General features: G+C 53.5%; 1 protein-coding gene across 7 annotated transcripts in view; it reads left to right on the top strand.

The window, feature by feature from the left end:
* rbm10 (RNA binding motif protein 10) overlaps window positions 1–24,215 on the top strand; it is a 137,013-nt gene that overhangs the window by 65,486 nt on the left and 47,312 nt on the right. For all 7 annotated transcript variants that reach the window (XM_085978886.1, XM_085978883.1, XM_085978887.1 and 4 more), the window contains 4 exons: window positions 155–252; window positions 1,419–1,506; window positions 4,717–4,833; window positions 5,793–5,904. In XM_085978886.1, coding sequence (XP_085835012.1) covers window positions 155–252; window positions 1,419–1,506; window positions 4,717–4,833; window positions 5,793–5,904 — 415 coding nt within the window. The remainder of the gene's footprint in view (window positions 1–154; window positions 253–1,418; window positions 1,507–4,716; window positions 4,834–5,792; window positions 5,905–24,215) is intronic.

Raw genomic sequence — 24,215 nt, 5'->3', positions numbered from 1 at the left:
AGTAAAGCTCCCTTCTCGCTACACGAGAGAGGAATGTGAGGGACAGCTGAGCTTTGATGTTGCCAGAGTCGGTGTCGCTCTGGAGCGGAATTGGCTCCTTTCCCGGGGAGTTTGGTCGGAGTTGCTGCTAAGCTTGTTTTCTGTCTGTTTGAAGGAAGCCTCCCAGCTGCTCCAGATCCTGCAGTCGCTGCAGCCTCCCCTCAACATCGACGGGAAAACCATTAACGTCGAGTTCGCAAAGGGCACCAAGAGGTACGTACGCCTACCTAACGATACTAGTCAGCAAATGGAAGTAGAATTTACGTTTCTCCAGCACCTTTCACCACCTCAGGACATCCCAAAGCGCTTCACAGCCAATGAAGGACTTTTTTTGAAGTGTGGTCAGTGTTGTAATGTGGGAAACACGGCAGCCAATTTGCGCACAGCAAGCTCCCGCAAACTGTACTGTGATAATGACCAGATCAGCTGTTTTAGTGATGTTGGTTGAGGGATAAATATCGGCCCCAGGACACCGAGGGGAACTCCTCTGCTTCTCTTCCAATAGTACCGTTGGCTCTTTTACGTCCGCCTGAGAGGGCAATCTGTTTAACGTCTCATCCGAAAGACGGCCCCTCCGACAGTGCGGCTCTCCCTCAGTACCGCCCCTCCGACAGTGCGGCTCTCCCTCAGTACCGCCCCTCCGACAGTGCGGCGCTCCCTCAGTACCGCCCCTCCGACAGTGCGGCGCTCCCTCAGTACCGCCCCTCCGACAGTGCGGCGCTCCCTCAGTACCGCCCCTCCGACAGTGCGGCGCTCCCTCAGTACCGCCCCTCCGACAGTGCGGCGCTCCCTCAGTACCGCCCCTCCGACAGTGCGGCGCTCCCTCAGTACCGCCCCTCCGACAGTGCGGCGCTCCCTCAGTACCGCCCCTCCCGACAGTGCGGCGCTCCCTCAGTACCGCCCCTCCGACAGTGCGGCGCTCCCTCAGTACCGCCCCTCCGACAGTGCGGCGCTCCCTCAGTACCGCCCCTCCGACAGTGCGGCGCTCCCTCAGTACCGCCCCTCCGACAGTGCGGCGCTCCCTCAGTACTGCCCCTCCGACAGTGCGGCGCTCCCTCAGTACTGCCCCTCCGACAGTGCGGCGCTCCCTCAGTACTGCCCCTCCGACAGTGCGGCGCTCCCTCAGTATGGGCTGAAGTTTCAGGGGGAGGGTCTTTAACATATGACCTTCTGACTGAGAGGCGAGAGTTCGAGCACAGCGCCAGGGCTGTCACCTCAATGTTTACATGCGGGCTGGTGGTGCTCGAGGAGCTGCGGGGGTCATGGAGAAAGGGCGGGGGGGGGGAGCGGAATTGTGTGTTGATCGAGATTCATTCTGCTCGTCTAAACTTATGCCGGTTAAAAGGTGACCCAAAATTCCTCTTTCCCCTGACCCCCAGGGACGTGGTCCTGACTGATGGGAGTCGGGCAAGCGCTGCTTCCGTGGCCAGCACAGCGATCGCAGCAGCGCAGTGGGCAGTCAACCAGGTGAGTGAGAGAGAGCTGGGCAGGGTTGGTGTGAGGGCGGAGGGTCTGAGGGCTGGACTGCAGGGTGCAGGGAATCACAGTGGATCAGAGCGCTGAGCTTCCAACCTCCACGATCACGGATTTCCGTCCAGCCCAGACTGAGGGAGCGCCTCACTGTCGGAGGAGCAGATTGGACCTATACACTCTGGAGTTTAGAAGAATGAGAGGTGATCGTATAAGATTCTGAGGGGGAGATTGACAGGGTAGATGCTGAGAGGCTGTTTCCCCCCTGGCTGGAGAGTCTCGAACCAGGGGTCACAGTCTCAGGATAAGGGGTCGGCCATTTAGGACTGAGATGAGGAGGAATTTCTTCACTCAGAGGGCGGTGAATCTTTGGAATTCTCTGCCCCAGAGGGCTGTGGAGGCTCAGTCGTTGAGTCTATTCAAGGCTGAGATCGAGAGATTTTTGGACTCGAGGGGAATCGAGGGATATGGGGATCGGGCGGGAAAGTGGAGTTGAGGTCGAACATCAGCCGTGATCTTATTGAATGGCGGAGCAGGCTCGAGGGGCCGTACGGCTGACTCCTGCTCCTGTTTCTTGCGTTCTCATGAAAGTCTCCTCCCGCTGGGTGGTGCGTTGGGTCGGATAGCGGTCTTTACTGCCCGTGAACGGACTGAAAGTCTTGCGCAAGCCTAGAGGTGCGATTCCCTGCCGGTCCTGATGGGCCCCGAGTCGCACCATGTCGATCTGTCCATAAACTTGGGGGGGGGCCTCGTCAAAAAGCCACACGGAGGGCCGGGCAATTTCCCCTCTTTCCCCCCCCACCACGGGGGTGCGGTACTGAGACGCAGGGCCTGTGTTCCAACCCCAGTCTGGGCCTCGGGTGGAGGGGGGCTGGGGTGGTAAGTTGTTGGACAAGTCAGGGGTGTGATGGAACACTCTCCACTTGCCTGGATGAGTTGCAGCTCTAACAACACTGGAGAAGCTCGACACCATCCAGGACAAAGCAGCCCACTTGATCGCCCGTCCACCACCTTAACCATTCACTCCCTCCACCACCGGCGCACCGTGGCTGCAGTGTGGACCATCTACAAGATGCACTGCAGCAACTCGCCAAGGCTTCTTCGGCAGCACCTCCCAAACCCGCCACCTCTTCCACCTAGAAGGACAAGGGCAGCAGGCGCACGGGAACACCACCACCTCCAAGCTCCCCTCCAAGTCACACACACCATCCTGACTTGGAAATATATCGGCCGTCCCTTCATCGTCGCTGGGTCAAAATCCTGGAACTCCCTCCCTAACAGCGCTGTGGGAGCACCTTCACCACACGGGACTGCAGCGGTTCAAGAAGGCGGCTCACCACCACCTTCTCAAGGGCGATTAGGGACCGACGATAAATGCCGGGCCTCGCCAGCGACGCCCACATCCCATAAACAAATAAAAAATAATGGAGAGTTGTATGCCGGTTATCTTGATGAGTTGAGGGTTAATAAGGCTTTTTAAGATCAGCAGGCCGGCTTTGAACTGCTGCGAGGGGAAATCATAACTGCGCTTTGTGCCGAGTGTTACCTAAAAGAAGTAGTTGGGGAAGGAAATAACGTGGGCCGCGAGTAATTAAGGTCTAAACTTAGGGTAATAAACATAGGGATCCACGAACTATTGTACAGAACGGTCACGGTTAATAAACTTACTCTTCAAAGGATTTGCGAATAGTTAGATCAGGAAGTCTTGTTCAAGGGAAGTAACTTTTTGCGCGGATAGACTGTTTTCAAAGGATTCAGGAACAGATACGTGATGAGGTCATATCTGGGACGTGTCCCTTTTGAGATGACGTCTAAAGGAACGTGGTTTTCAACCGGTCTTCAAAGAGCTCGAAACATACAGAAACGGAAAAGCTACTCTCTGTCTCTCTCTCTGTCTCTCTCTCTGTCTCTCTCTCTCTCTGTCTCTCTCTCTCTCTCTGTCTCTCTCTCTCTCTGTCTCTCTGTCTCTCTCTCTGTCTCTCTCTCTGTCTCTCTCTCTGTCTCTCTCTCTCTCTCTCTCTGTCTCTCTCTCTGCCTCTCTCTCTGTCTCTCTCTCTCTCTCTCTCTCTCTCTCTGTCTCTCTCTCTCTCTCTCTGTCTCTCTCTCTCTCTCTCTCTGTCTCTCTCTCTGTCTCTCTCTGTCTCTCTCTGTCTCTCTCTCTGTCTCTCTCTCTGTCTCTCTCTCTCTCTCTCTGTCTCTCTCTCTCTCTGTCTCTCTGTCTCTCTCTCTGTCTCTCTCTCTGTCTCTCTCTCTGTCTCTCTCTCTCTCTCTCTCTCTCTCTCTCTCTCTCTCTCTGTCTCTGTCGCTCTCTCTCTCTGTCTCTCTCTCTCTGTCTCTCTCTCTCTCTCTCTCTCTCTCTCTCTCTCTCTCTCTCTGTCTCTCTCTCTCTCTCTCTCTCTCTCTCTCTCTGGAGGACAGGAGGAGGCTGGTATGCGGCGCCCTGCTCTGCCCCCCCTCTCAGTGCCTGGGTGAGGCCACCGGCCTAGACTGTCTTAACCCGACCCCCGGCCCACCGGCGTATGAGGGGGAGCCTCCGTGCGAGGACGAGAGGCATCTTGCGAAGATGAGAGGCATCTCCCACTCAGACCTCGCCGTCCTCGGCCTCTTGCGTTGTTCCACGGAAGCACAACGTAAGCTCGAGGAACAGCACCTCCTCTTTCGATGAGGCACTTTACAGCCTTCTGGACTCAACATAGAGTTCAACATTTTCAGATCATAACCTCGGCCTCTATCACATATATATGTTACACAATTTTGTTTCTTCTCTCCGACATGGCAGCTGTCTTTCACTCTGCCAGCGCAATTCACACTCCATCCAGAGCCATTGTTTATCTCTTTACCTGCCCCATTACCATCTCCTCTTGCCTTCAATCTCTTAATCTCTGCTGCTTTCTACCCTATCTCTGGACTTCCCTTTTGTACTTTCATCCCCTCCCCCTTTTCCCAGCCCCCACTTGCTTTGAAATCTGTCCCCTTTCCTGCTTTTTTTCCAGTTCTGACGAGAGGTCTTCGACCCGAACCGTTGACTCTGTTTCTCTCTCCATGGATGCTGCCCTGGCCTGCTGAGTGTCTCCAGCGTTTTCGGTTGTTATTGCGAAGAGTCGGCCCTGCCAATTTTGAGTTACTGAGTGTCGATGACGATCTTTATATTTTAAGCATTTTCCAGGCGAATTGAACGTTTTTCACTGACCTTTCCACCCCCGGCAGAGTTCAGATTCCGATAACCAAGTCACGTGGTCGAGCCAGGAGGGCCAGCAAGGAGACTATTCCTACTACCACCACCAGAGTGGGCAGGATGACGGATATCAGCGGCAGTACTCCCAGGTCAGTGACTGGCTGATGAGCTGGGCTCAAGGAGGGTGGGTTGCTGAGCTTCAAGACCGTGTTCGGAGGTTCGGTGGGTCAGACACTGGCCTTTTCCTCTCTCGGACCTGGGTTTCCATCCTACAGGGGGACGAGAAGCCTCCTTTCTAGGAACAGGAGGAGGCCCTTCAGCCCCCTCGAGCCTGTTACATTCGGAACAGGAGGAGGCCGTTCAGCCTCTTGAGCCTGTTACATTAGGAACAGGAGGAGGCCGTTCAGCCCCCTCGAGCCTGTGACATTAGGAACAGGAGGAGGCCATTCAGCCCCCTCGAGCATGTTACATTAGGAAGAGGAGGAGGCCGTTCAGCCCCCTCGAGCCTGTTACATTAGGAACAGGAGGGGGCCGTTCAGCCCCCTCGAGCCTGTTACATTAGGAACAGGAGGAGGCCATTCAGCCCCCTCGAGCCTGTTACATTAGGAACAGGAGGGGGCCGTTCAGCCCCCTCGAGCCTGTTACATTAGGAACAGGAGGGGGCCGTTCAGCCCCCTCGAGCCTGTTACATTAGGAACAGGAGGAGGCCATTCAGCCCCCTCGAGCCTGTTACGTTAGGAACAGGAGGGGGCCGTTCAGCCCCCTCGAGCCTGTTACATTAGGAACAGGAGGAGGCCATTCAGCCCCCTCGAGCCTGTTACGTTAGGAACAGGAGGAGGCCGTTCATCCCCTCGAGCCTGACCTCACCCCTGAATGGCCTATTGCTAATTATGCCCCTATGTTCTGGACTCTCCCACCACAGGATATAGTTTCTCTGTCTCTCTCGCTATCCTATCGAATCCAGAAACCCCTCGATTTGATTAACCGTTGAGGTGGCCTCTAACCCCTTTCCTCACCCCCCCTTACCCCCTCGTTGCAGTCGTGCAGGGGGGTGTGGGGGAGTTGGTCCCAGTCTTAACGCTAATGTGGTGTCTTTTCCTCCGTGCAGGGATACAACTCCCAGTATTCCCAGGATTACCAGCGAGGCGCTGACCAGCAACAGAAGGGCAGCGGGCGCTCCGCGCCGCCAACCACGTACGAGGCACCGCCCACCACCGCAGGTCAGTCCCAACCATCCGGCCGGGCTTGCGTTCCCTTCACTCTGCTCTGTTTAATCACACACTCCGAACGTTGCGGCCTTCTGACACTCGATGGAGCTTGATGAGCCCCAGGGGCCAGCAGATCCCTATCTCCATACCCGACCAGACATGGGCGGCATGAGCGGGGGGGGGGAGGGGGGGCACCATCACCTCCAAGTCCCGCTCCCGAGTCTCTCTCTCTCACCATCCCTTGACTTGAGAATATATCGGCCGTTCCTTCATCGTCGCTGGGTCCAAATCCTGGAACTCCCTCCCTAACAGCGCTGCGGGAGCACCTTCACCACACGGGACTGCAGCGGTTCAAGGCGGCGGCTCACCACCACCTTCTCAAGGGGCAACTAGGGATGGGCAATAAATAAAAGATCCACCAGTTAATGACTGAAGTTTATTCCGTCTTTATTATTTTCTGATAAATTTATGGCTCCTTTTTGGATTTGTGGGAGGGAGGAGTGTTTGATGGAGACAGTGTAGAGGGAGCTTTACTCTGTATCTAACCCGTGCTGTACCTGCCCTGGGAGTGTTTGATGGGACAGTGTAGTGGGAGCTTTACTCTGTATCTAACCCGTGCTGTACCTGCCCTGGGAGTGTTTGATGGGGACAGTGTAGAGGGAGCTTTACTCTGTATCTAACCCGTGCTGTACCTGCCTGGGAGTGTTTGATGGGGACAGTGTAGAGGGAGCTTTACTCTGTATCTAACCCGTGCTGTACCTGCCCTGGGAGTGTTTGATGGGACAGTGTAGAGAGAGCTTTACTCTGTATCTAACCCGTGCTGTACCTGCCTGGGAGTGTTTGATGGGGACAGTGTAGAGGGAGCTTTACTCTGTATCTAACCCGTGCTGTACCTGCCCTGGGAGTGTTTGATGGGACAGTGTAGAGGGAGCTTTACTCTGTATCTAATCCGTGCTGTAGCTGCCCCGGGAGTGTTTGATGGGACAGTATAGAAGGAGCTTTACTCTGTATCTAACCCGTACTGTACCTGCCCTGGGAGTGTTTGATGGGGACAGTGTAGAGGGAGCTTTACTCTGTATCTAACCCATGCTGTACCTGCCCTGGGAGTGTTTGATGGGGACAGTGTAGAGGGAGCTTTACTCTGTATCTAACCCGTGCTGCACCTGCCCTGGGAGTGTTTGATAGGGGCAGTGTAGAGGGAGCTTTACTCTGTATCTAACCCGTGCTGTACCTGCCCTGGGAGTGTTTGATGGGACAGTGTAGAGGGAGCTTTACTCTGTATCTAACCCGTGCTGTACCTGCCCTGGGAGTGTTTGATGGGACAGTGTAGAGGGAGCTTTACTCTGTATCTAACCCGTGCTGTACCTGCCCTGGGAGTGTTTGATGGGACAGTGTAGAGGGAGCTTTACTCTGTATCTAACCCGTGCTGTACCTGCCCCGGCAGTGTTTGATGGGACAGTATAGAAGGAGCTTTACTCTGTATCTAACCCGTACTGTACCTGCCCTGGGAGTGTTTGATGGGGACAGTGTAGAGGGAGCTTTACTCTGTATCTAACCCATGCTGTACCTGCCCTGGGAGTGTTTGATGGGGACAGTGTAGAGGGAGCTTTACTCTGTATCTAACCCTTGCTGCACCTGCCCTGGGAGTGTTTGATGGGACAGTGTAGAGGGAGCTTTACTCTGTATCTAACCTGTACTGTACCTGCCCTGGGAGTGTTTGATGGGACAGTGTAGAGGGAGCTTTACTCTGTATCTAACCCGTGCTGTACCTGCCCTGGGAATGTTTGATGGGACAGTGTAGAGGGAGCTTTGCTCTGTATCTAAGCCGTGCTGTACCTGCCCTGGGAGTGTTTGATGGGACAGTGTAGAGGGAGCTTTACTCTGCATCTAACCCGTGCTGTACCTGCCCTGGGAGTGTTTGATGGGGACACTGTAGAGGGAGCTTTACTCTGTATCTAACCCGTGCTGTACCTGCCCTGGGAGTGTTTGATGGGACAGTGTAGAGGGAGCTTTGCTCTGTATCTAAGCCGTGCTGTACCTGCCCTGGGAGTGTTTGATGGGGACAGTGTAGAGGGAGCTTTACTCTGTATCTAACCTGTGCTGTACCTGCCCTGGGAGTGTTTGATGGGGACACTGTAGAGGGAGCTTTACTCTGTATCTAACCCCGTGCTGTACCTGCCCTGGGAGTGTTTGATGGGACAGTGTGGAGGGAGCTTTACTCTGTATCTAACCCGTGCTGTACCTGCCCTGGGAGTGTTTGATGGGACAGTGTAGAGGGAGCCTTACTCTGTATCTAACCCATGCTGTACCTGCCCTGGGAGTGTTTGATGGGACAGTGTAGAGGGAGCTTTACTCTGTATCTAACCCATGCTGTACCTGCCCTGGGAGTGTTTGATGGGGACAGTGCAGAGGGAGCTTTACTCTGTATCTAACCCGTGCTGTACCTGCCCTGGGAGTGTTTGATGGGGACAGTGTCGAGGGAGCTTTACTCTGTATCTAACCCGTGCTGTACCTGCCCTGGGAGTGTTTGATGGGGACAGTGTAGAAGGAGATTTACTCTGTATCTAACCCATGCTGTACCTGCCCTGCGAGTGTTTGATGGGGACAGTGTAGAGGGAGCTTTACTCTGTATCTAACCCGTGCTGTACCTGCCCTGGGAGAGTTTGATGGGACAGTGTAGCGGGAGCTTTACTCTGTATCTAACCCATGCTGCACCTGCCCTGGGAGTGTTTGATGGGGACAGTGTAGAGGGAGCTTTACTCTGTATCTGACCCATGCTGTACCTGCCCTGGGAGTGTTTGATGGGGACAGTGTAGAGGGAGCTTTACTCTGTATCTAACCCGTGCTGTACCTGCCCTGGGAGTGTTTGATGGGGACAGTGTAGAGGGAGCTTTACTCTGTATCTAACCCGTGCTGTACCTGCACTGGGAATGTTTGATGGGGACAGTGTAGAGGGAGCTTTACTCTGTATCTAACCCGTGCTGTACCTGCCCTGGGAGTGTTTGATGGGACAGTGTAGAGGGAGCTTTACTCTGTATCTAACCCGTGCTGTACCTGCCCTGGGAGTGTTTGATGGGGACAGTGTAGAGGGAGCTTTACTCTGTATCTAACCCATGCTGTACCTGCCCTGGGAGTGTTTGATGGGACAGTGTAGAGGGAGCTTTACTCTGTATCTAACCCGTGCTGTACCTGCCCTGGGAGTGTTTGATGGGGACAGTGTAGAGGGAGCTTTACTCTGTATCTAACCCCGTGCTGTACCTGCCCTGGGAGTGTTTGATGGGGACAGTGCAGAGGGAGCTTTACTCTGTATCTAACCCGTGCTGTACCTGCCCTGGGAGCGTTTGATGGGACAGTGTAGAGGGAGCTTTACTCTGTATCTAACCCGTGCTGTACCTGCCCTGGGAGTGTTTGATGGGGACAGTGTAGAGGGAGCTTTACTCTGTATCTAACCCATGCTGTACCTGCCCTGGGAATGTTTGATGGGACAGTGTAGAGGGAGCTTTACTCTGTATCTAACCCGTGCTGTACCTGCCCTGGGAGTGTTTGATGGGGACAGTGTAGAGGGAGCTTTACTCTGAATCTAACCCATGCTGTACCTGCCCTGGGAGTGTTTGATGGGGACAGTGTAGAGGGAGCTTTACTCTGTATCTAACCCGTGCTGTACCTGCCCTGGGAGTGTTTGATGGGGATAGTGTAGAGGGAGCTTTACTCTGTATCTAACCCGTGCTGTACCTGCCCTGGGAGTGTTTGATGGGACAGTGTAGAGGGAGCTTTACTCTGTATCTAACCCGTGCTGTACCTGCCCTGGGAGTGTTTGATGGGACAGTGTAGAGGGAGCTTTACTCTGTATCTAACCTGTGCTGTACCTTCCCTGGGAGTGTTTGATGGGGACAGTGCAGAGGGAGCTTTACTCTGTATCTAACCTGTGCTGTACCTTCCCTGGGAGTGTTTGATGGGGACAGTGTAGAGGGAGCTTTACTCTGTATCTAACCTGTGCTGTACCTTCCCTGGGAGTGTTTGATGGGGACAGTGTAGAGGGAGCTTTACTCTGTATCTAACCTGTGCTGTACCTTCCCTGGGAGTGTTTGATGGGGACAGTGTAGAGGGAGCTTTACTCTGTATCTAACCCGTGCTGTACCTGCCCTGGGAGTGTTTGATGGGACAGTGTAGAGGGAGCTTTACTCTGTATCTAACCTGTGCTGTACCTTCCCTGGGAGTGTTTGATGGGGACAGTGTAGAGGGAGCTTTACTCTGTATCTAACCTGTGCTGTACCTTCCCTGGGAGTGTTTGATGGGGACAGTGTAGAGGGAGCTTTACTCTGTATCTAACCTGTGCTGTACCTTCCCTGGGAGTGTTTGATGGGGACAGTGTAGAGGGAGCTTTACTCTGTATCTAACCCGTGCTGTACCTGCCCTGGGAGTGTTTGATGGGACAGTGTAGAGGGAGCTTTACTCTGTATCTAACCTGTGCTGTACCTTCCCTGGGAGTGTTTGATGGGGACATTGTAGAGGGAGCTTTACTCTGTATCTAACCCGTGCTGTACCTGCCCTGGGAGTGTTTGATGGGGACAGTGTAGAGGGAGCTTTACTCTGTATCTAACCCGTGCTGTACCTGCCCTGGGAGTGTTTGATGGGACAGTGTAGAGGGAGCTTTACTCTGTATCTAACCCGTGCTGTACCTGCCCTGGGAGTGTTTGATGGGACAGTGTAGAGGGAGCTTTACTCTGTATCTAACCCGTGCTGTACCTGCCCTGGGCGTGTTTGATGGGGACAGTGTAGAGGGAGCTTTACTCTGTATCTAACCCGTGCTGTACCTGCCCTGGGAGTGTTTGATGGGACAGTGTAGAGGGAGCTTTACTCTGTATCTAACCCGTGCTGTACCTGCCCTGGGAGTGTTTGATGGGGACAGTGTAGAGGGAGCTTTACTCTGTATCTAACCCGTGCTGTACCTGCCCTGGGAGTGTTTGATGGGACAGTGTAGAGGGAGCTTTACTCTGTATCTAACCCGTGCTGTACCTGCCCTGGGAGTGTTTGATGGGGCAGTGTAGAGGGAGCTTTACTCTGTATCTAACCCGTGCTGTACCTGCCCTGGGAGTGTTTAATGGGGCAGTGTAGAGGGAGCTTTACTCTGTATCTAACCCGTGCTGTACCTGCCCTGGGAGTGTTTGATGGGACAGTGTAGAGGGAGCTTTACTCTGTATCTAACCTGTGCTGTACCTTCCCTGGGAGTGTTTGATGGGGACATTGTAGAGGGAGCTTTACTCTGTATCTAACCCGTGCTGTACCTGCCCTGGGAGTGTTTGATGGGGACAGTGTAGAGGGAGCTTTACTCTGTATCTAACCCGTGCTGTACCTGCCCTGGGAGTGTTTGATGGGACAGTGTAGAGGGAGCTTTACTCTGTATCTAACCCGTGCTGTACCTGCCCTGGGAGTGTTTGATGGGACAGTGTAGAGGGAGCTTTACTCTGTATCTAACCCGTGCTGTACCTGCCCTGGGAGTGTTTGATGGGGACAGTGTAGAGGGAGCTTTACTCTGTATCTAACCCGTGCTGTACCTGCCGTGGGAGTGTTTGATGGGACAGTGTAGAGGGAGCTTTACTCTGTATCTAACCCGTGCTGTACCTGCCCTGGGAGTGTTTGATGGGGACAGTGTAGAGGGAGCTTTACTCTGTATCTAACCCGTGCTGTACCTGCCCTGGGAGTGTTTCATGGGACAGTGTAGAGGGAGCTTTACTCTGTATCTAACCCGTGCTGTACCTGCCCTGGGAGTGTTTGATGGGGCAGTGTAGAGGGAGCTTTACTCTGTATCTAACCCGTGCTGTACCTGCCCTGGGAGTGTTTGATGGGGCAGTGCAGAGGGAGCTTTACTCTGTATCTAACCCGTGCTGTACCTGCCCTGGGAGTGTTTGATGGGGCAGTGTAGAGGGAGCTTTACTCTGTATCTAACCCGTGCTGTACCTGCCCTGGGAGTGTTTGATGGGGACAGTGTAGAGGGAGCTTTACTCTGTATCTAACCCGTGCTGTACCTGCCCTGGGAGTGTTTGATGGGGACAGTGTAGAGGGAGCTTTACTCTGTATCTAACCCGTGCTGTACCTGCCCTGGGAGTGTTTGATGGGACAGTGTAGAGGGAGCTTTACTCTGTATCTAACCCCGTGCTGTACCTGCCCCGGGAGTGTTTGATGGGACAGGGTAGAGGGAGCTTTACTCTGTATCTAACCCGTGCTGTACCTGCCCCGGGAGTGTTTGATGGGACAGGGTAGAGGGAGCTTTACTCTGTATCTAACCCGTGCTGTACCTGCCCCGGGAGTGTTTGATGGAACAGTGCAGAGGGAGCTTTACTCTGTATCTAACCCGTGCTGTACCTGCCCTGGGAGTGTTTGATGGGACAGTGTAGAGGGAGCTTTACTCTGTATCTAACCCGTGCTGTACCTGCCCTGGGAGTGTTTGATGGGGACAGTGTAGAGGGAGCTTTACTCTGTATCTAACCCGTGCTGTACCTGCCCTGGGAGTGTTTGATGGGACAGTGTAGAGTGAGCTTTACTCTGTATCTAACCCGTGCTGTACCTGCCCTGGGAGTGTTTGATGGGACAGTGTAGAGGGAGCTTTACTCTGTATCTAACCCATGCTGTACCTGTCCTGGGAGTGTTTGATGGGACAGTGTCGAGGGAGCTTTACTCTGTACCTAACCCGTGTTGTACCTGCCCTGGGAGTGTTTGATGGGACAGTGTAGAGGGAGCTTTACTCTGTATCTAACCCGTGCTGTACCTGCCCTGGGAGTGTTTGATGGGGACAGTGTAGAGGGAGCTTTACTCTGTATCTAACCCGTGCTGTACCTGCCCTGGGAGTGTTTGATGGGGACAGTGTAGAGGGAGCTTTACTCTGTATCTAACCCCGTGCTGTACCTGCCCTGGGAGTGTTTGATGGGACAGTGTAGAGGGAGCTTTACTCTGTATCTAACCCGTGCTGTACCTGCCCTGGGAGTGTTTGATGGGGACAGTGTAGAGGGAGCTTTACTCTGTATCTAACCCGTGCTGTACCTGCCCTGGGCGTGTTTGATGGGGACAGTGTAGAGGGAGCTTTACTCTGTATCTAACCCGTGCTGTACCTGCCCTGGGAGTGTTTGATGGGACAGTGTAGAGGGAGCTTTACTCTGTATCTAACCCGTGCTGTACCTGCCCTGGGAGTGTTTGATGGGGACAGTGTAGAGGGAGCTTTACTCTGTATCTAACCCGTGCTGTACCTGCCCTGGGAGTGTTTGATGGGACAGTGTAGAGGGAGCTTTACTCTGTATCTAACCCGTGCTGTACCTGCCCTGGGAGTGTTTGATGGGGCAGTGTAGAGGGAGCTTTACTCTGTATCTAACCCGTGCTGTACCTGCCCTGGGAGTGTTTAATGGGGCAGTGTAGAGGGAGCTTTACTCTGTATCTAACCCGTGCTGTACCTGCCCTGGGAGTGTTTGATGGGACAGTGTAGAGGGAGCTTTACTCTGTATCTAACCTGTGCTGTACCTTCCCTGGGAGTGTTTGATGGGGACATTGTAGAGGGAGCTTTACTCTGTATCTAACCCGTGCTGTACCTGCCCTGGGAGTGTTTGATGGGGACAGTGTAGAGGGAGCTTTACTCTGTATCTAACCCGTGCTGTACCTGCCCTGGGAGTGTTTGATGGGACAGTGTAGAGGGAGCTTTACTCTGTATCTAACCCGTGCTGTACCTGCCCTGGGAGTGTTTGATGGGACAGTGTAGAGGGAGCTTTACTCTGTATCTAACCCGTGCTGTACCTGCCCTGGGAGTGTTTGATGGGGACAGTGTAGAGGGAGCTTTACTCTGTATCTAACCCGTGCTGTACCTGCCGTGGGAGTGTTTGATGGGACAGTGTAGAGGGAGCTTTACTCTGTATCTAACCCGTGCTGTACCTGCCCTGGGAGTGTTTGATGGGGACAGTGTAGAGGGAGCTTTACTCTGTATCTAACCCGTGCTGTACCTGCCCTGGGAGTGTTTCATGGGACAGTGTAGAGGGAGCTTTACTCTGTATCTAACCCGTGCTGTACCTGCCCTGGGAGTGTTTGATGGGGCAGTGTAGAGGGAGCTTTACTCTGTATCTAACCCGTGCTGTACCTGCCCTGGGAGTGTTTGATGGGGCAGTGCAGAGGGAGCTTTACTCTGTATCTAACCCGTGCTGTACCTGCCCTGGGAGTGTTTGATGGGGCAGTGTAGAGGGAGCTTTACTCTGTATCTAACCCGTGCTGTACCTGCCCTGGGAGTGTTTGATGGGGACAGTGTAGAGGGAGCTTTACTCTGTATCTAACCCGTGCTGTACCTGCCCTGGGAGTGTTTGATGGGGACAGTGTAGAGGGAGCTTTACTCTGTATCTAACCCGTGCTGTACCTGCCCTGGGAGTGTTTGATGGGACAGTGTAGAGGGAGCTTTACTCTGTATCTAACCCCGTGCTGTACCTGCCCCGGGAGTGTTTGATGGGACAGGGTAGAGGGAGCTTTACTCTGTATCTAACCCGTGCTGTACCTGCCCCGGGAGTGTTTGATGGGACAGGGTAGAGGGAGCTTTACTCTGTATCTAACCCGTGCTGTACCTGCCCCGGGAGTGTTTGATGGAACAGTGCAGAGGGAGCTTTACTCTGTATCTAACCCGTGCTGTACCTGCCCTGGGAGTGTTTGATGGGACAGTGTAGAGGGAGCTTTACTCTGTATCTAACCCGTGCTGTACCTGCCCTGGGAGTGTTTGATGGGGACAGTGTAGAGGGAGCTTTACTCTGTATCTAACCCGTGCTGTACCTGCCCTGGGAGTGTTTGATGGGACAGTGTAGAGTGAGCTTTACTCTGTATCTAACCCGTGCTGTACCTGCCCTGGGAGTGTTTGATGGGACAGTGTAGAGGGAGCTTTACTCTGTATCTAACCCATGCTGTACCTGTCCTGGGAGTGTTTGATGGGACAGTGTCGAGGGAGCTTTACTCTGTACCTAACCCGTGTTGTACCTGCCCTGGGAGTGTTTGATGGGACAGTGTAGAGGGAGCTTTACTCTGTATCTAACCCGTGCTGTACCTGCCCTGGGAGTGTTTGATGGGGACAGTGTAGAGGGAGCTTTACTCTGTATCTAACCCGTGCTGTACCTGCCCTGGGAGTGTTTGATGGGGACAGTGTAGAGGGAGCTTTACTCTGTATCTAACCCCGTGCTGTACCTGCCCTGGGAGTGTTTGATGGGACAGTGTAGAGGGAGCTTTACTCTGTATCTAACCCGTGCTGTACCTGCCCTGGGAGTGTTTGATGGGACAGTGTAGAGGGAGCTTTACTCTGTATCTAACCCGTGCTGGACCTGCCCTGGGAGTGTTTGATGGGAGAGTGGAGAGGGAGCTTTACTCTGTATCTAACCCGTGCTGTCCCTGCCCTGGGAGTGTTTGATGGGACAGTGTAGAGGGAGCTTTACTCTGTATCTAACCCGTGCTGTACCTGCCGTGGGAGTGTTTGATGGGACAGTGTAGAGGGAGCTTTACTCTGTATCTAACCCGTGCTGTACCTGCCCTGGGAGTGTTTGATGGGACAGTGTAGAGGGAGCTTTACTCTGTATCTAACCCGTGCTGTACCTGCCCTGGGAGTGTTTGATGGGGACAGTGTAGAGGGAGCTTTACTCTGTATCTAACCCCATGCTATACCTGCCGTGGGAGTGTTTGATGGGACAGTGTAGAGGGAGCTTTACTCTGTATCTAACCCGTGCTGTACCTGCCCTGGGAGTGTTTGATGGGGACAGTGTAGAGGCAGCTTTACTCTGTATCTAACCCGTGCTGTACCTGCCCTGGGAGTGTTTGATGGGACAGTGTAGAGGGAGCTTTACTCTGTATCTAACCCCGTGCTGTACCTGCCCTGGGAGTGTTTGATGGGACAGTGTAGAGGGAGCTTTACTCTGTATCTAACCCCGTGCTGTACCTGCCCTGGGAGTGTTTGATGGGACAGTGTAGAGGGAGCTTTACTCTGTATCTAACCCCGTGCTGTACCTGCCCTGGGAGTGTTTGATGGGACAGTGTAGAGGGAGCTTTACCCTGTATCGAACCCGTGCTGTACCTGCCCTGGGAGTGTTTGATGGGGACAGTGTAGAGGGAGCTTTACTCTGTATCTAACCATGTGCTGTACCTGCCCTGGGAGTGTTTGATGGGGACAGTGTAGAGGGAGCTTGACTCTGTATCTAACCCGTGCTGTACCTGCCCTGGGAGTATTTGATGGGACAGTGTAGAGGGAGCTTTACTCTGTATCTAACCCGTGCTGTCCCTGCCCTGGGAGTGTTTGATGGGACAGTGTAGAGGGAGCTTTACTCTGTATCTAACCCGTGCTGTACCTGCCCTGGGAGTGTTTGATGGGGACAGTGTAGAGGGAGCTTTACTCTGTATCTAACCCGTGCTGTACCTGCCCTGGGAGTGTTTGATGGGACAGTGTAGAGGGAGCTTTACTCTGTATCTAACCCGTGCTGTACCTGCCCTGGGAGTGTTTGATGGGGACACTGCAGAGGGAGCTTTACTCTGTATCTAACCTGTGCTGTACCTGCCCTGGGAGTGTTTGATGGGACAGTGCAGAGGGAGCTTTACTCTGTATCTAACCCGTGCTGTACCTGCCCTGGGAGTGTTTGATGGGACAGTGTAGAGGGAGCTTTACTCTGTATCTAACCCGTGCTGTACCTGCCCTGGGAGTGTTTGATGGGACAGTGTAGAGGGAGCTTTACTCTGTATCTAACGCGTGCTGTACCTGCCCTGGGAGTGTTTGATGGGGACAGTGTAGAGGGAGCTTTGCTCTGTATCTAACCCGTGCTGTACCTGCCCTGGGAGTGTTTGATGGGACAGTGTAGAGGGAGCTTTACTCTGTATCTAACCCGTGCTGTACCTGCCCTGGGAGTGTTTGATGGGACAGTGTAGAGGGAGCTTTACTCTGTATCTAACCCGTGCTGTACCTGCCCTGGGAGTGTTTGATGGGACAGTGTAGAGGGCGCTTTACTCTGTATCGAACCCGTGCTGTACCTGCCCTGGGAGTGTTTGATGGGGACAGTGTAGAGGGAGCTTTACTCTGTATCTAACCCCGTGCTGTACCTGCCCTGGGAGTGTTTGATGGGACAGTGTAGAGGGAGCTTTACTCTGTATCTAACCCGTGCTGTACCTGCCCTGGGAGTGTTTGATGGGACAGTGTAGAGGGAGCTTTACTCTGTATCTAACCCGTGCTGTACCTGCCCTGGGAGTGTTTGATGGGGACAGTGTAGAGGGAGCTTTACTCTGTATCTAACCCGTGCTGTACCTGCCCTGGGAGTGTTTGATGGGGACAGTGTAGAGGGAGCTTTACTCTGTATCTAACCCCGTGCTGTACCTGCCCTGGGAGTGTTTGATGGGACAGTGTAGAGGGAGCTTTACTCTGTATCTAACCCCATGCTATACCTGCCGTGGGAGTGTTTGATGGGACAGTGTAGAGGGAGCTTTACTCTGTATCTAACCCGTGCTGTACCTGCCCTGGGAGTGTTTGATGGGACAGTGTAGAGGGAGCTTTACTCTGTATCTAACCCCGTGCTGTACCTGCCCTGGGAGTGTTTGATGGGACAGTGTAGAGGGAGCTTTACTCTGTATCTAACCCCGTGCTGTACCTGCCCTGGGAGTGTTTGATGGGACAGTGTAGAGGGAGCTTTACCCTGTATCGAACCCGTGCTGTACCTGCCCTGGGAGTGTTTGATGGGGACAGTGTGGAGGGAGCTTTACTCTGTATCTAACCCGTGCTGTACCTGCCCTGGGAGTGTTTGATGGGGACAGTGTAGAGGGAGCTTTACTCTGTATCTAACCCTGTGCTGTACCTGCCCTGGGAGTGTTTGATGGGGACAGTGTAGAGGGAGCTTGACTCTGTATCTAACCCGTGCTGTACCTGCCCTGGGAGTATTTGATGGGACAGTGTAGAAGGAGCTTTACTCTGTATCTAACCCGTGCTGTACCTGCCCTGGGAGTGTTTGATGGGACAGTGTAGAGGGAGCTTTACTCTGTATCTAACCCGTGCTGTACCTGCCCTGGGAGTGTTTGATGGGGACAGTGTAGAGGGAGCTTTACTCTGTATCTAACCCGTGCTGTACCTGCCCTGGGAGTGTTTGATGGGACAGTGTAGAGGGAGCTTTACTCTGTATCTAACCCGTGCTGTACCTGCCCTGGGAGTGTTTGATGGGGACACTGCAGAGGGAGATTTACTCTGTATCTAACCTGTGCTGTACCTGCCCTGGGAGTGTTTGATGGGACAGTGCAGAGGGAGCTTTACTCTGTATCTAACCCGTGCTGTACCTGCCCTGGGAGTGTTTGATGGGACAGTGTAGAGGGAGCTTTACTCTGTATCTAACCCGTGCTGTACCTGCCCTGGGAGTGTTTGATGGGACAGTGTAGAGGGAGCTTTACTCTGTATCTAACGCGTGCTGTACCTGCCCTGGGAGTGTTTGATGGGGACAGTGTAGAGGGAGCTTTGCTCTGTATCTAACCCGTGCTGTACCTGCCCTGGGAGTGTTTGATGGGACAGTGTAGAGGGAGCTTTACTCTGTATCTAACCCGTGCTGTACCTGCCCTGGGAGTGTTTGATGGGACAGTGTAGAGGGAGCTTTACTCTGAATCTAACCCGTGCTGTACCTGCCCTGGGAGTGTTTGATGGGGACAGTGTAGAGGGAGCTTTACTCTGTATCTAACCCGTGCTGTACCTGCCCTGGGAGTGTTTGATGGGACAGTGTAGAGGGCGCTTTACTCTGTATCTAACCCGTGCTGTACCTGCCCTGGGAGTGTTTGATGGGACAGTGTAGAGGGAGCTTTACTCTGTATCTAACCCGTGCTGTACCTGCCCTGGGAGTGTTTGATGGGACAGTGTAGAGGGAGCTTTACTCTGTATCTAACCCGTGCTGTACCTGCCCTGGGAGTGTTTGATGGGGACAGTGTAGAGGGAGCTTTACTCTGTATCTAACCCGTGCTGTACCTGCCCTGGGAGTGTTTGATGGGGACAGTGTAGAGGGAGCTTTACTCTGTATCTAACCCCGTGCTGTACCTGCCCTGGGAGTGTTTGATGGGACAGTGTAGAGGGAGCTTTACTCTGTATCTAACCCGTGCTGTACCTGCTCTGGGCGTGTTTGATGGGGACAGTGTAGAGGGAGCTTTACTCTGTATCTAACCCCATGCTATACCTGCCGTGGGAGTGTTTGATGGGACAGTGTAGAGGGAGCTTTACTCTGTATCTAACCCGTGCTGTACCTGCCCTGGGAGTGTTTGATGGGGACAGTGTAGAGGGAGCTTTACTCTGTATCTAACCCATGCTGTACCTGCCCTGGGAGTGTTTCATGGGACAGTGTAGAGGGAGCTTTACTCTGTATCTAACCCGTGCTGTACCTGCCCTGGGAGTGTTTGATGGGGCAGTGTAGAGGGAGCTTTACTCTGTATCTAACCCGTGCTGTACCTGCCCTGGGAGTGTTTGATGGGGCAGTGTAGAGGGAGCTTTACTCTGTATCTAACCCGTGCTGTACCTGCCCTGGGAGTGTTTGATGGGGCAGTGTAGAGGGAGCTTTACTCTGTATCTAACCCGTGCTGTACCTGCCCTGGGAGTGTTTGATGGGGACAGTGTAGAGGGAGCTTTACTCTGTATCTAACCCGTGCTGTACCTGCCCTGGGAGTGTTTGATGGGACAGTGTAGAGGGAGCTTTACTCTGTATCTAACCCCGTGCTGTACCTGCCCCGGGAGTGTTTGATGGGACAGGGTAGAGGGAGCTTTACTCTGTATCTAACCCGTGCTGTACCTGCCCCGGGAGTGTTTGATGGGACAGGGTAGAGGGAGCTTTACTCTGTATCTAACCCATGCTGTACCTGCCCTGGGAGTGTTTGATGGGACAGTGTCGAGGGAGCTTTACTCTGTATCTAACCCGTGTTGTACCTGCCCTGGGAGTGTTTGATGGGACAGTGTAGAGGGAGCTTTACTCTGTATCTAACCCGTGCTGTACCTGCCCTGGGAGTGTTTGATGGGGACAGTGTAGAGGGAGCTTTACTCTGTATCTAACCCGTGCTGTACCTGCCCTGGGAGTGTTTGATGGGGACAGTGTAGAGGGAGCTTTACTCTGTATCTAACCCCGTGCTGTACCTGCCCTGGGAGTGTTTGATGGGACAGTGTAGAGGGAGCTTTACTCTGTATCTAACCCGTGCTGTACCTGCCCTGGGAGTGTTTGATGGGACAGTGTAGAGGGAGCTTTACTCTGTATCTAACCCGTGCTGGACCTGCCCTGGGAGTGTTTGATGGGACAGTGTAGAGGGAGCTTTACTCTGTATCTAACCCGTGCTGTCCCTGCCCTGGGAGTGTTTGATGGGACAGTGTAGAGGGAGCTTTACTCTGTATCTAACCCGTGCTGTACCTGCCGTGGGAGTGTTTGATGGGACAGTGTAGAGGGAGATTTACTCTGTATCTAACCCGTGCTGTACCTGCCCTGGGAGTGTTTGATGGGACAGTGTAGAGGGAGCTTTACTCTGTATCTAACCCGTGCTGTACCTGCCCTGGGAGTGTTTGATGGGGACAGTGTAGAGGGAGCTTTACTCTGTATCTAACCCCATGCTATACCTGCCGTGGGAGTGTTTGATGGGACAGTGTAGAGGGAGCTTTACTCTGTATCTAACCCGTGCTGTACCTGCCCTGGGAGTGTTTGATGGGGACAGTGTAGAGGCAGCTTTACTCTGTATCTAACCCGTGCTGTACCTGCCCTGGGAGTGTTTGATGGGACAGTGTAGAGGGAGCTTTACTCTGTATCTAACCCCGTGCTGTACCTGCCCTGGGAGTGTTTGATGGGACAGTGTAGAGGGAGCTTTACTCTGTATCTAACCCCGTGCTGTACCTGCCCTGGGAGTGTTTGATGGGACAGTGTAGAGGGAGCTTTACTCTGTATCTAACCCCGTGCTGTACCTGCCCTGGGAGTGTTTGATGGGACAGTGTAGAGGGAGCTTTACCCTGTATCGAACCCGTGCTGTACCTGCCCTGGGAGTGTTTGATGGGGACAGTGTAGAGGGAGCTTTACTCTGTATCTAACCCGTGCTGTACCTGCCCTGGGAGTGTTTGATGGGGACAGTGTAGAGGGAGCTTTACTCTGTATCTAACCCTGTGCTGTACCTGCCCTGGGAGTGTTTGATGGGGACAGTGTAGAGGGAGCTTGACTCTGTATCTAACCCGTGCTGTACCTGCCCTGGGAGTATTTGATGGGACAGTGTAGAGGGAGCTTTACTCTGTATCTAACCCGTGCTGTACCTGCCCTGGGAGTGTTTGATGGGACAGTGTAGAGGGAGCTTTACTCTGTATCTAACCCGTGCTGTACCTGCCCTGGGAGTGTTTGAAGGGGACAGTGTAGAGGGAGCTTTACTCTGTATCTAACCCGTGCTGTACCTGCCCTGGGAGTGTTTGATGGGACAGTGTAGAGGGAGCTTTACTCTGTATCTAACCCGTGCTGTACCTGCCCTGGGAGTGTTTGATGGGGACAGTGTAGAGGGAGCTTTACTCTGTATCTAACCCGTGCTGTACCTGCCCTGGGAGTGTTTGATGGGGACAGTGTAGAGGGAGCTTTACTCTGTATCTAACCCCGTGCTGTACCTGCCCCGGGAGTGTTTGATGGGACAGGGTAGAGGGAGCTTTACTCTGTATCTAACCCGTGCTGTACCTGCCCCGGGAGTGTTTGATGGGACAGGGTAGAGGGAGCTTTACTCTGTATCTAACTCGTGCTGTACCTGCCCTGGGAGTGTTTGATGGGGACAGTGTAGAGGGAGCTTTACTCTGTATCTAACCCGTGCTGTACCTGCCCTGGGAGTGTTTGATGGGACAGTGTAGAGTGAGCTTTACTCTGTATCTAACCCGTGCTGTACCTGCCCTGGGAGTGTTTGATGGGACAGTGTCGAGGGAGCTTTACTCTGTATCTAACCCATGCTGTACCTGCCCTGGGAGTGTTTGATGGGACAGTGTCGAGGGAGCTTTACTCTGTATCTAACCCGTGTTGTACCTGCCCTGGGAGTGTTTGATGGGACAGTGTAGAGGGAGCTTTACTCTGTATCTAACCCGTGCTGTACCTGCCCTGGGAGTGTTTGATGGGGACAGTGTAGAGGGAGCTTTACTCTGTATCTAACCCGTGCTGCACCTGCCCTGGGAGTGTTTGATGGGGACAGTGTAGAGGGAGCTTTACTCTGTATCTAACCCCGTGCTGTACCTGCCCTGGGAGTGTTTGATGGGACAGTGTAGAGGGAGCTTTACTCTGTATCTAACCCGTGCTGTACCTGCCCTGGGAGTGTTTGATGGGACAGTGTAGAGGGTGCTTTACTCTGTATCTAACCCGTGCTGGACCTGCCCTGGGAGTGTTTGATGGGACAGTGTAGAGGGAGCTTTACTCTGTATCTAACCCGTGTGTCCCTGCCCTGGGAGTGTTTGATGGGACAGTGTAGAGGGAGCTTTACTCTGTATCTAACCCGTGCTGTACCTGCCGTGGGAGTGTTTGATGGGACAGTGTAGAGGGAGCTTTACTCTGTATCTAACCCGTGCTGTACCTGCCCTGGGAGTGTTTGATGGGACAGTGTAGAGTGAGCTTTACTCTGTATCTAACCCGTGCTGTACCTGCCCTGGGAGTGTTTGATGGGACAGTGTAGAGGGAGCTTTACTCTGTATCTAACCCGTGCTGTACCTGCCCTGGGAGTGTTTGATGGGGACAGTGTAGAGGCAGCTTTACTCTGTATCTAACCCGTGCTGTACCTGCCCTGGGAGTGTTTGATGGGACAGTGTAGAGGGAGCTTTACTCTGTATCTAACCCGTGCTGTACCTGCCCTGGGAGTGTTTGATGGGACAGTGTAGAGGGAGCTTTACTCTGTATCTAACCCCGTGCTGGACCTGCCCTGGGAGTGTTTGATGGGACAGTGTAGAGGGAGCTTTACTCTGTATCTAACCCCGTGCTGTACCTGCCCTGGGAGTGTTTGATGGGACAGTGTAGAGGGAGCTTTACCCTGTATCGAACCCGTGCTGTACCTGCCCTGGGAGTGTTTGATGGGACAGTGTAGAGGGAGCTTTACTCTGTATCTAACCCCGTGCTGTACCTGCCCTGGGAGTGTTTGATGGGACAGTGTAGAGGGAGCTTTACCCTGTATCGAACCCGTGCTGTACCTGCCCTGGGAGTGTTTGATGGGGACAGTGTAGAGGGAGCTTTACTCTGTATCTAACCCCTGCTGTACCTGCCCTGGGAGTGTTTGATGGGGACAGTGTAGAGGGAGCTTTACTCTGTATCTAACCCTGTGCTGTACCTGCCCTGGGAGTGTTTGATGGGGACAGTGTAGAGGGAGCTTGACTCTGTATCTAACCCGTGCTGTACCTGCCCTGGGAGTGTTTGATGGGACAGTGTAGAGGGAGCTTTACTCTGTATCTAACCCGTGCTGTACCTGCCCTGGGAGTGTTTGATGGGACAGTGTAGAGGGAGCTTTACTCTGTATCTAACCCGTGCTGTACCTGCCCTGGGAGTATTTGATGGGACAGTGTAGAGGGAGCTTTACTCTGTATCTAACCCGTGCTGTACCTGCCCTGGGAGTGTTTGATGGGACAGTGTAGAGGGAGCTTTACTCTGTATCTAACCCGTGCTGTACCTGCCCTGGGAGTGTTTGATGGGGACAGTGTAGAGGGAGCTTTACTCTGTATCTAACCCGTGCTGTACCTGCCCTGGGAGTGTTTGATGGGACAGTGTAGAGGGAGCTTTACTCTGTATCGAACCCGTGCTGTACCTGCCCTGGGAGTGTTTGATGGGGACACTGCAGAGGGAGCTTTACTCTGTATCTAACCTGTGCTGTACCTGCCCTGGGAGTGTTTGATGGGACAGTGTAGAGGGAGCTTTACTCTGTATCTAACCCGTGCTGTACCTGCCCTGGGAGTGTTTGATGGGACAGTGTAGAGGGAGCTTTACTCTGTATCTAACCCGTGCTGTACCTGCCCTGGGAGTGTTTGATGGGACAGTGTAGAGGGAGCTTTACTCTGTATCTAACCCGTGCTGTACCTGCCCTGGGAGTGTTTGATGGGGACAGTGCAGAGGGAGCTTTGCTCTGTATCTAACCCGTGCTGTACCTGCCCTGGGAGTGTTTGATGGGACAGTGTAGAGGGAGCTTTACTCTGTATCTAACCCGTGCTGTACCTGCCCTGGGAGTGTTTGAAGGGGACAGTGTAGAGGGAGCTTTACTCTGTATCTAACCCGTGCTGTACCTGCCCTGGGAGTGTTTGATGGGACAGTGTAGAGGGAGCTTTACTCTGTATCTAACCCGTGCTGTACCTGCCCTGGGAGTGT

This window comes from Somniosus microcephalus, unplaced genomic scaffold (assembly GCF_052327205.1).
Source record: "Somniosus microcephalus isolate GS21.2 unplaced genomic scaffold, FLI_Smic_1.0 unresolved_chr7, whole genome shotgun sequence".
NCBI classification, from domain to species: Eukaryota; Metazoa; Chordata; class Chondrichthyes; order Squaliformes; family Somniosidae; genus Somniosus; species Somniosus microcephalus.
Note: the sequence above shows the minus strand (reverse complement) of the source record. Positions and strands in the feature narration are given on the sequence as shown.